This window comes from Aethina tumida, chromosome 7 (genome assembly GCF_024364675.1).
Source record: "Aethina tumida isolate Nest 87 chromosome 7, icAetTumi1.1, whole genome shotgun sequence".
NCBI lineage: Eukaryota > Metazoa > Arthropoda > Insecta > Coleoptera > Nitidulidae > Aethina > Aethina tumida.
The window spans coordinates 6,840,334-6,853,091 of NC_065441.1; the positions used below are offsets into that span (position 1 = coordinate 6,840,334).

General features: G+C 31.3%; 1 protein-coding gene across 2 annotated transcripts; it reads right to left on the minus strand.

The window, feature by feature from the left end:
• Nucleotides 1-329: 329 nt before the first annotated feature.
• Nucleotides 330-12,528, minus strand: LOC109597963 (striatin-3). Of its 2 annotated transcripts, none has more exons than XM_049970087.1 (7): nt 11,730-12,528; nt 8,047-8,476; nt 5,635-5,838; nt 5,428-5,535; nt 4,774-5,372; nt 4,354-4,717; nt 330-2,855 (listed from the first exon to the last, which is right to left on the minus strand). In XM_049970087.1, the coding sequence occupies exons 1-7, from the start codon at nt 11,976-11,978 to the stop codon at nt 2,683-2,685; spliced, it is 2,127 nt and encodes a 708-aa protein (XP_049826044.1). In that variant the 5' UTR covers nt 11,979-12,528; the 3' UTR covers nt 330-2,682. The 2 variants fall into 2 exon arrangements, with proteins under 2 accessions (XP_049826044.1, XP_019869311.2); XM_020013752.2 differs by having other exon boundaries at nt 5,428-5,562; nt 11,730-12,480.
• Nucleotides 12,529-12,758: the final 230 nt, after the last annotated feature.

Genomic DNA, 12,758 nt, shown 5'->3' on the forward strand with positions numbered 1-12,758 from the left:
TTGTAATTGTCAAAATCCTTTTTAATTGAGAAAAATTGTAATTTATTGAATTCTAAATTTAAGTTTATTAATTGCTTTTAACTCTGTAACTATTTAAATATTTTTTTATTAACAGAAACTACAATTCCAATAATTTTTATTAAATGTTTAAAAGACTATTTCTTTTAGTGTTATTGATGCATCAGAAATATTGTGTATATTTCTGGTAAATATTTTCATTTCAAAGTATCAATTTAATTAGTAACAGTGGTTCAACATTAAGGGGATCATCAATTTATTTCTGCGTAGTTGTAATCAGTAAATTGATCAGGGAAACAGAGACACCATGATGGTTATTATAACTTTATATATGTACAGTTTATTGTTTTCCTTATCCTAATACAGAAATTCGTATTTGACAGCGCAGTTTTATCAACTTAAACCGTTACATATGTATGAGTTTTTTACGCAATTATTTTTGGTGTAAATACTGGAATCGTTAGCGTCCGATTTTTTGAATGATGATAATTGAATTTACAATATAAATTTTATTGTTACTTTTGGAGTTATTATATTTATACATTATATAATTTCAATATTATACACTCACAAATATAAGAATTACCACTACTAAATACATGTTGATCTATTTTTTTAAACGTAACTATACTAAACGACAAATTACATTGGATAAATAAGTCTAAAAAAATAGTTCGCTTATAACATAAAAAATATAAAAGTACTCTACATATATCAAAATATAAATTACATAAAGTTTATATGGTTTTTCACAATCATTACAGATCAAAACCTACAAAATTTGTTATGGTTATCACATGTAATCCCAATGTTTCTAAAGTGCAAGCAAAAGACACGTGGAATTTTCGAACACAAATTAATTGTTGTAAGATCAAATAAACATAATGATCTAATACAAGTTTCACCTAAATTCAGTTTATATAACAGTTTTTCTATCACAATGTGTTTCAACAGAACTGGAAGAGTTTTACAAATGTTTTAAGTTATTGCTATTATATGCTTTATATAAAAATCGTTCGCAATTTATTTACTTTTTAAAAGTTTGAATATTGAATTATTTTAAATACTCCGCAGCAGCACACTACGAAATGTCTTAAAAAACTGCTGTTTTACATTGAATAAAACTTACGTACGAGGCGAGCTACAAAATAAATACGTCCTAAGTTCAACAACGGCGTTTTGTACTTTTCATAAACAAATTCGAAAACGTATGAGATAGTTTGGCAGATTGAAACGCTCCATCGCTTGTGTTCAAGCACGTATTAACAATGTTAGGACAGTTTCTTATTTGTAGAATTGAGAATAACGTTTATAAAAATATCAAAATTGTCTATAACGTGAAATTCTTTCGAGAACATCCATTCGGAGCCCTCGACAAGCATGTTAAAAACCAAAAGTTCTCCAGTCAGTTAGTCTATTCTAGATGGAGGTTTAGAAGTCAATGTGATGACTATAAACAAATGAATTTTGCTAGGTGTACAAGTTCCTTCTGTTTTGTATTTATAGATCATGATGCACAAGAAATAATTGTCGGTTTTAACTGAGTATGTGGTTATTAACTTTAGTGTCTTTTCAATGTCTGGAAAATAGTGTGAAACAAACATCTAAATTATATTCATGTGTGTTATATGCAAAAATTTAGGTATACTTTAAATATGACTTATTTAGCAAATTCTAATCTAAATCTACACGGTCCGTTAACCTGCTGTGTATTTTAAAGATAACGTAACTAAGAATTAATTATCTTTATACATCAATTTCTTATGGCTACCGTTTAATTTTTTTGTTATTTCATTATTATATCGTACGAGGCTGACTGTAAATCTTCTAAATACAAGCGGAGAACTTTATATACACTGTGATTCACACTTGACAAAGTACCGTGACAAAATTAATATTAGGAAATAAATAAAACAACTTATTTACAAAAAGAAAATAAATTTAAAATATTGATCTAAAGTAAATATTGAGTATATACAAATGATTAAAATGTTTTGCTTGTATTATGTACATCAAAAGTAATCGTGAAAAAAGCCTTATACATATCGTACAGCATCTTGGACAAACCACACACGACTAGAGAGAGCGCCACATTTTAGTGGGACGCCTTCGGATTAATCCATATCGCAACAATAATCAGCATGCAAATCGTTTGAGCTTAAGAGTAAAAATTAATAAATAATTAGATGCACTGTAAAATATGCTTATGACTAAAATATATTTATGTGTATTGGAAATATTGACAGCACTGTATAAACAAAAAGTAAATGATAAATGGTGCTTCAACCGTCTGCTCTAGTGCGTGGTCGTTTTGTCCGTGGTACGCGTTTTACTCGAACATCAAAGTCCACCGTCCATTAATTCCAGGCCGGAGACAAGCAACCATAATCCGCCGGAACGGGGGACAATTGTTTTACCTAATATACTTCATAAAAAACGACCGAGGGTGTGGTAGAGGGGGGCGGCTAGGGCTTGAGGATCCCGGGCACCATCCGTCGATTCGTCCGTTCTTACCATTATGCGGCACAGCGACACATTGGCATGTGTGGGCAGGGTGTGTGTGTGTGTTTGTGAGGGGGGAGTGCGTGGGATAGGTTCCGCGAACGTGGGCAGTGCGACGTCGGGCGGCGCGCGTGCCGCCCCATACTGCGACGAGAGGCGACCTTAGACGAACACCTTGGCGAGACCGTCGGCGCCGGCGCTCGCGATGTACGGCCGCGTCGGATGGAACGCCACGTCCAAGATGCTCTCGTCAAACTTCTTGCGGTGCGCGGTGATCTCCTGCACGCAGGTCTTGTTGTCCAGATGCCACAGTCGTATCGAACAATCGTGGGAACCTGTACAAACGATTATTTATATTAATTTTACGTCTTGTTTTGTTAGATGAAACAAAGCATGGCAACAAAAAATTGGCACATTAGGATGAAAACACTATCAATGTAATTTAAATTGAAAGCAAAAAATAATATTATTAAATATGTAATATTTATTCATTTTCTTTCAATTTAATAAATCTTTATTTGTTTGTTATCATGATTGTATTATTATAATGATGAAAGCCATTTTAATTTGATTAAACTCTAAATTTCGTTTACTAACCATTAATCAATTGAAAGTAATTGTACAAACATGAATAAAAATTTAAATAAGCTCAATTACCATAAAACAACAATTTATAATATGCAATTATACATTAGTCAAATTTACAAATCCATAAAAAATTTAATGGCGGAAATAATAAAAGAAACATGCAATTATAATTGAAAATAACACAAGTTAACAAACTATTTTTACAAGCTATTCTACTTTCTTAACTTTTGTGATTGTCAAATGTAGTGGGTTGTAATTGCAGTTAACCAGTGTAAGTACACAAAAAATGTTGAAACCACAAGAATAAAAATTGACATTTTGTCATCACTAAATGTTTAGTAAGCTTAATATAATGCAGTATTTTGCTAGAAAAAGCTACGTTATTAAACGTTTGTATACAACCAAGCATAATGAAGTTTCAGGGTCAATTTTTATGCGAATAATAAAAATTTTAAAACTTGCAGAAACTGTAAAATTTAATAAGTCATTCATCTGGCATAGAAACTCTAAAATTAAATAATCCCTTTGAGAAATGTATTTTTCAAACAAAATAACCAGAAAAAAATACAGGAACTCCTGTATAACACCTGTAAAATTTATAAAATAGCAATTAAAATAATCTTTCTTCAATCTATCCAAAAATTATGTGTATAAAACTTGTACAATTAAAAACAAATCATTGACATCTTGTAAAACACAAAAAATCATCTTTAACTATTTAATAAATAAATAAAAATCAAAATGATATGTTTCTTCAGTGTTTCTACACAAAAGACTAAGAAAAAAAAGCATGGAAACCCTAAATTAAATAAAATCTTCGAAAAATATATTTTTCAGCCAAAATAACAAGAAAAGAGCCACAGAAATTTTAAAATTAAAAAAAGAATCTTCAAGATTTGTTAATAGAAAAAATATTTGGGATTATTTATAAAAATAAATATATAAACATTGTAAAATTTAGACAAAATTATTGATATCTGTTAAAAAAATTATCTTCAACTATTTAATTTTAGTCTTCTTCACAAAAGACCAAGAGAAAAGACACAAAAACGATAAAATAAAATCTTTGAGAAATATATTTTTCAAACCAACTAAAAATTTAGAAAAAAACATTTATGTTATAATCTTTCAAATGAAAGATTATTTTCATAATTTTCTTAGTAAATAAAAGTAAAGTTAAAATTTAATAATACAGATAAAGGAATATTGAGTTATCGTTACTTTAATAACAAAATTGAAACTGACCTGAGAGCAGATAGAGCCCATTCGGATCGACCGCCAGACTAGTAACGGCCTCGAGATGGGCGACCATCGAGTGTACCATCTTGCCCGTGTTGTTGTCCCAGAAACGGATGTGTCGATCCTCGTGGGCGGTGATGGTGAGCGGCAGCGTCGGATGGCAGACCAGCTTGTTGATTTGTCGGGCGGCGGCGTTCGCACTCTCCTGCGTCGATTCGAAACGCACCACCGGCTTAGCCGTCTCCGTATCGAAGACGACGCAATGCGAACTAGAGAACGAGGCAACCACGCGGTTCGTGTCGTCACGGGTAAAATCGACGCTCGACGGTATGCCGTCCTGCTCCGAAGTGAATGTATTGAGGTATTGCACCTGAAAACCCAACGTTGTAAAATCTTATAGTCAATGTATAGGAAATAACCCTTTACCTTGCTGTGCGGAGCCCAAAGCTTAACGCTGCCGTCGGCGGAACAAGAAATAACATGCTGCCTGGAGTTGAGCACAGACAGGCCCCAGATGGCGTCAGAGTGGCCTTGCAACGTGGTACTGAGTATGTCCGGTTCGAACAGGTCGTACGGATCGATATTCGAGTTGGGGATGTTCCAACAGTTGATGACGCCGTCCAGACCACCGGAGTAGCAATGCTCTCCGGACCCCGAGATCGCCAGACACAGCACCGGTCCGTTGTGGCTGCGGAACGTGTACAACGGCTCCACATCCAACGAGGCGCTCTTCTTCGCAGGCACCGTCTTCTGCAGGTTCCAGAGTTTGAGGGTGTGATCCTCGCTGGCGGTGATCAGGACCGGCTCGTTGGGATGGAAGGCGAGGGCACGGACGCCGTCGAAGTGGCTGCGCAACGTGTACTTGGCGTTCCACGTCTTCCGGTACGCCTCCTTGCTGCTGGCGATGTCGTAGGTCGTCTCGGCGTCGTTGTTGACGGTGAGCTGGGCCAGCTCGCCCAGACCCAGCGACGAGTCCATGTTCTCGTCGTCATTCAGGCCGAGAGGACGTTTTTGGCCGCTTATGCCTAACAATAAAGAAAAAACTTAATAGTGCGTCATTACTACACAGACAATAATTACCTTTATTCCATTCGCCTTGTTCCGTTTTGATGTCCTGCTTCTTCTCCGTCTCGGAAAGCCGGTTCAGCTCGTTGAACACTTCGAGCGCGATAGCGTCGACATCGTCCCCTAAACCCAAATTATTATCAAGCTTATCTAAAAAGGAAACAAAACAAAAAACACATTCAAAAACGAAAACTCAAAACGGCATAATTACAACAAACTCACCTTTGTGTTTCGACACCTTGACTTCGTCCTCGATGTCGTCGGACGGTTCCAAGTCAACTTCGTCGCTCATATCGTCCTCGTCGTCCATGTCGACGTCCGTGTTGGTCAGAAAGTCCAGGTTCGCCATGACGGACGCTTCGGTGTCCAAAAGCATCGCCTCCGCGAGCGAACTGGGCTGATTCTTTTTGCTAGGTGTTCTTCTACCTATTTTTCAAATTTAAGGATCAAGGTCATGTAACACATGTATGCGCACAGATTTGTTATAAGCACAAATATTGAATAAACGATTACGATACAAGGAGTTATCAGATTGGCGCAGGATATGGTAAAAATTTTTGTTTAGATAAAATGGATGTATATACAAATTTGTTGATAACTACATAAAGTCGTCTGCATTAAGTGACTTGCATAAAAGAGTGCATAAAAATATGATCAGCAAAAAGTTATTCCTTGTAAATACATTTTTTCACTAAATTATAAAAGGTATCAGTTTCTGTTAATTGTATGTATTGTAATCTATTTTCTCAAAATTTTCAATACTTTAACACACCTTTTATTAATAAACATTTGGCCTTACTCCGTCACAGAATTTAAGTCTTTTAACTGAGTAGAAGTTCCCCTTAAACTCTTATTTTGTAACTTTAACACTATAAAGCACAGATTTAACTGACTTTAAGATTACATATTTAATTGTTTATGGAAATTCACTCAATTAAGTTGAACAACTATTGTTTAATTAAAAATTAATGGTTTGAAGGTGAAACTACTTTTTAGTAATTGAAAAAATTGTTACCGGCAAATATTGGTATTAATTATTATAGAGAATATAACAGATATATAACAGAGAACTTACTGAAAAATTTAGGCATTTAGGCACTTCTTACAGTATATACAGAAATTTTGGTATAAAGTGTCATAAACAAAAAATTGATTAATAATTACTAATTTAAACAATTGAAAATTGACTCAGTTTTTCAAAGGTAAAAAAATTTTAGTAATAGATAAAGCTAAAACGGAGAAAATAAAATAAATTAACATTATTTACATAAAAATTGATAATTACATTTATGAAATATAATTAAATTTCGTTTAATCACCGCTAGTTTCTTAAAATGTGAAATAATGAAATTTATCTGAATTTTTAAAGATGACTATCATTTAACTGAGTTTAATTTTGAAATATTATATCGATTTAATTTAATTGCAAATTAAAATGTCAATAAAAATTAATGGTTTAATAAACAGTCAGTTGTCAAGAGTTTATAAATTGAAGTTTAAATACACTGTCTTAATATTATTTTCATAAAAAATTTGGTTTAATCACCAATGTGAAATAAATTAATTTATATGAATCTTTAAGGATACACTGATAAACTGAATTTGAAAATTTTAGTATCAATTAAAAGTAGTTTAATTTTAAATTTATATTTTAGTAAAAATTGTCAGTTGTCAATAATTTATAAATTGAAGTTTAGACAATATCTTTTAATATTATTTTCATAAAAATTAGTAATTACATTTCTGAAATATGATTAAATTTGGCTTAATCACTACTAACTTCTTAAAATTGAATTTATATTAATTTTTGAAGATAAATTTTGAATTGAATTTAAAATATTAGATCTCTCAAATGAATAAATTGAAAATTAAAATGTCAATAAATAATGATTTAATAAACAGTCAAGTGAAAATAATGGACTGAAAAGTTGTTCATTGAATTATGTAACATAAACAACGTTTAAAAGCTCAATTAATTGCCATTTTTTTCAGTTGAGTTGTCTTATAAGTGGAAATAATGGACTGAAATGTCGTTTACGCTAATAAACGATTTCATTTATTTAAAAACGTTGATTAGCATTTTTTCAGTTGAGTTGTCATTACAAGTATGTTCAATAGTTTTTGTTAAAAATTTAGTTTGAAGTTTGAACAAAATGAATTAATATTATTTTCATAAAAATTTTTACTTATATTTATGAGATATGATTAAATTTTGTAAGTGTAATAAAGAAATTATTTATAAGCATTTTTCAATATGTACTTTTAAAATTAAAATTTCAGTAAATATTAATAAACAGTCAAGTTAAAATAATAGAATACAATATCTGTCCTCTATTATAACATTTATTTATCGACACAATTGATTATCAATTTTTTCAGTTGAATTGTCATTACAAACGTATAAAATGGTTTTTTAAATTAAAATTGATAAATACAGTTATGAAATATGCTTGCATTTGATTTAATTGCTTCCAGTTATCATTAATCATCAAAAGTGATTAAAATGGTTTTTCCTTTTAGAAGTTTGATCAAAACACCTTAATGTTATTTTTATAAAAATAAACAATTACAGTTACGAATTATGACCAACTAGTTTAATCACCTCACCAACACTAAGAAGTCAAAAAACATTACCTTGAGTCTCGGACGACCGCTTGTTGGTGTCGTTACCGTTGACACCGCCGCCGTTCAGGTTCTCCTCCTGTTCCGCATTGTTGTTGTTGAGCCCTAAGAGGGCGCGAACCCGCGTCGATCTCACGTCGATGATGCGGTCCGTGTAGCCGATCTCCCGCAGGTACTGCCTGAGCAACTGCCTGCCCTGTTTCCACGTGGTGTTAGGCGGCGACACATACGGCGGATCCGGATCGACCAACGTGTCGAATGCGTCCTCGTTCATCGGCGGCGGTTTCATGTCGCCTTGCTGCAGCTCGGTGCCGTACTTCAGCTTGTGGTACTTGGCCCGTTCCTGTTTCAGCGCGTACTCCAACATCTTGATGCGACGCACCAGATCGTTCTTCAGATTCTCCTGGCCCTTCCTTTCGCCCTGGAGGAACGCGATGCGGGCCTGCAATCGATCGCGACGTGATTACTGTGATTTGTGATACGCGTTTCGATCGGACGCGGTGAAACTTCGCGTTTGTGAAAACTGTTGAATAATAAGCGGCTTTTGCTAGACGGTGCCGGATGGTTGTTTTGCCGTTTGGCTGGCACCAGCTTCTGATTGATAATTAGAAAGCATTAAACAATGAGTTTAATTAATTTCGTCTAATTTCTCTTTATTTTTCGATTGTTTGTGGTTATAAATGGGAAATATTAACGCACAAATTTAGCACGACTGTGAAACTCCCGTTACTTGTTTTATTTTCTAATTTGCTTTGCTAATTTTATTCTTTCATATAACAAGTGTTCTACTGATTGTAACTAAGAAAAATCAGTGAAATTATAATTTAAGAAACAATATAATATATATTAAATAAGAAATCAATAAAATGAAGCCATTAAAAAAATATAAAATATATTCAATTCACATTAAAGTGTTACATAAGTACTAAGTAAATAAAATTATTTTTAGAAACAGCTGGGAACATTTAATATTATTATATCAAAATTAAATGTTTGTATATTTTTTAGTGCAATATTTATTTCTTAAATTTGAACATATTTTACAGCCTAGAAATGTGAAATTAAAAAATTAATATCAAATAAATAACTTATACAAATTTCAGGACATTAAAAAATTTGTTTTTCAATATTTGTTTATTTTGAATCAGTTATTTACATTTTTCAATCATTTACTTTTTGAATGTTTTGGATAACCGAGATAAATAAATTTTATTAAATAATTTTTAGGTGAAAATAAATTGGTATATTTTACACTAAATATTACTTCACCCATTTAAATACTTAAATTAAAGTATTTAAATGGGTGAAAAAAAAAACAAAATAAATTAACATTATTTACATAAATAAAAACAATAAAACTCTGGAAAATTTATTATTTTATTATCCATATACAAATTTTAGTATATTAATCCATTTAGTTTTCAATATTTTTTTAATTTGAATCAGTTATTCACATTTTTCAATGATTTTTTTACTGTTTTAGCAACATAGATACTTGAATTTAAAAAATAAATAATTTATATAAATTTTAGTTTATTAAATAATGTTTATAGATGAAAATAAAGTGGTATATTTTACAATTAATTTTACATCATTTAAAAAAATGTTCAAATCAAAGTAATAACTTAATAAAAAAGACAAATATCTTTAAAACGTTGGAAAATTTATTATATGAAATTTGGATGTTTATGTTATATTTTACTGTACAATATTTATTTATACAGATTCAGCCAGTTATTCAACATTTTTAATAGTTTCTTTATTTCTAACTTTGAAATATAAAATACAGTTTCTAAACAGTAAAACTTGCCATTTTAAAAACATTACATAATTGAATTTTCAGCATTTCAAAGGTTTGAAGATTAACGATTTAATTGCGCTTGGCTTAATACCCAATTAAGAACAAATCTCAAAATTCGAGTGACTACGTTGTAGAATGAGTAACAAATACTTAATTAATTTGTCACTTGTTCTCGAATGAACTAACAAATTATAAATAAGTAGATAACGAGATACATGAAATTAAAATGTAAATAACTTATATAAATTTTCGATTATTAAATATTTTTGTTGGTGAAAATAAAATAGTATTTTTAATAAAAATATGAACTATATATTTATATTAAAATAGTCGTTCAAATCAAAGAAACAATTAAATAAAAACAGTAACAAATCCATTAAAAAACTGGAAATTACTATTATATCAAATTTGGATGTTTATGCTATATTATACTGTACAATATTTACTTATTTAGATTCAACCAGTTATTCAACATTTTTTAGTGATTTTTTTTTATTTCTAACTGTTTTAACAACTTGGAAATATAAAATGCGCTTTGTAAACAGTATAAACTTGTCATTTTAATATACTATATATAATATTACATAATTAAATTTTGAACATTTCAGAGGTTTGAAGATTAACAATTTAATCTGGCTTAATACCCAATTAAGAACAAATGTCCAAATTCGACTGACTTTACATTACAGAATGAGTAAAAAATGTTTGATTAATTTGTCATTTATTCCCCAGTGAACTAACAATTTTTATCAACAAGTATGTAAATTATTTAAAGGAAATTAAAACTTAAATTTATGCTTTACATCACATTCAATCGAATGCGAAATTAAATTGAAAAAGGATATGAAGCACAGTTGTTCAAGTTTATCTCAAATCCCTTTAATAGAATTAACTTCTCGTTGTTACATTTCTATTTTAACCTACCAAGAATTAGAAAACTGTTTTTATAATTTTATTAGCACCAACAGTTTCTCTTTTTGCATCAGTTTGTTCGTTTCGAATAGTAATTATTACAATAATGGGTTGCGAATATGTATTAATATCGATAAATTTAAGTCATTAATATTCCAAATACAAGTTTTGTTTCATCCAATTATATAAAATTTGAATCGTAAACTCGTTTAAAATATAAAATACCGGTAGTTTATAATTTTTATTAATTCTATTGGTTAAAGTTATGTAAAATTGCAGGATTTCAAGTAACAATTAGATTTCACGGTCATTTTATAGAATTAGAGAAGTGTTACAATTTTAACATGTAGTTTATTTAAATTGTAAAACATGTATAAATAATCTTATTGTCTTGCAAAATCAACATAAAATTAGATCTAACTATAATTGAGGGGTAGGTTTCTTTGTCTTAATAAAGGAACATCATTTTGTAAGGTCTAAATTTAACCACAAATATGATTGTTGATAACATTTGGTGACTGTGGATTAATGAACAGCATAACAATTATTTATGAGGTTTTGTTTACTTTTTGTATAAATAAAAAAATATAGTGGTTTTAGCTTGTCTTGGTGATAGTGAAGATTGGCAAGATTGTCAATTAGAGTAATAAACATTTAGTTGTGTAACCTAGGCAATGATATCAGTTTATATTAGTAAATTGTGCACACATTGAAGTACTGAATTGATGGTAAGCCAATTTAAATATGTATTAACAACAAACATTTCAGTTATATATGGAGTTGTTAGTCTAATTAGTATTCCAAAAGCAGTGTTCCTTTATAACAAAGTGTTTTTAAAACCGTATTGAATGGAAACCAAACAGATTATTAATGAATGAGAGGCAGCAGACTTGAAAGCTGTCAGTGAAAAAGAGGAAAAAAAGACGATTGATAAACAGGAATTTAGGCGTAGGCCCGTGCGTTTAGATCGGATATTACATACTTGCAATTCGGCCCTGTCGACCTCCCATTGTGACCGTTCCAATTCGAACCGTGCCCATTCGTGCTGGATGAAGTGAAGTATTCCGGGAATGGAGTATTGCTGGGTTTTGGGGTTGCTCTCCTCGATCTGTTTGTTGTTGGCCGCGGATCCGCTCTGTGGGCCCATTTGGCCGCCGTTCTGATGGTTCAAGGTGCTGTCGTCCATTGTGACAAAACGAAAATCGGATAATTTGGATGTTCTGTGGTTCATACGTCCACCATTGCTCGACGTTCAAATCGCCATTTTTAACGATACACACGGGTTCACTAGCTGGGTAGTGAGTACGCACCACGGACTCTCTCACATGCACATAACTAGTTTCGACGCCGTCCGTTTTTATTGCCGACTAACCAGGTTGACCGCACGGGAAAACTTAAAATAACATGGAAAAATTTCACGATTTACTTCCGATCCACCATTAACATCTGGTAAATTTTCGCCTTTCTGTCAGACCTGTGTTTCTGTTATACATGCTCTCTCTCTTGCTCCTCTTGCCCGAAACGTCAGACATTTTGAAGCATCCCCACCACCGTATTTTTACGTACACCGGATTACCGTTGTTCCTCTATGATTTTTGATACATTTTTCAATCATGATTCGCAGCCTTTTCTTACAGTCTTCAAAACTACGATTATTTAATTTTTTCGTTTGGGTAAAATTATTTAAATGTCACTTTTAAAAATTACGGATTTTTTTATATATCACTCATGATAACATATTAGGCAACCCAGATTACACCAATATACATTAATACATGTCTGCATACAAAATACAATCACAAAAATACAATATAATATATATATAATATATATATATATATAATATATACAATACAATACAAATATATTCAGTGTATCATGATACAATCATGCTGTGAATATATCTCTTCGAAAAAAGTTCTCAAATGATCCAACCCTTTTCATAGACATATAGGTATATACAGGGTGATTCACATAATTTATTCATTAGAAGTTTATGGAAAACGAAAAA

Bases quoted from the DNA above. Each gene is read 5' to 3' on its own strand.
- LOC109597963 (XM_020013752.2), bottom strand. From the start codon at position 11,978: ATGAACCACAGAACATCCAAATTATCCGATTTTCGTTTTGTCACAATG. The intron at 5,373-5,427 runs GTAATTATTGTC...CTTTATTGTTAG, and splicing joins ACAAGGCGAATGGAATAAAG to GCATAAGCGGCCAAAAACGT. The intron at 4,718-4,773 runs GTAAAGGGTTAT...TTGGGTTTTCAG, and splicing joins TTTGGGCTCCGCACAGCAAG to GTGCAATACCTCAATACATT.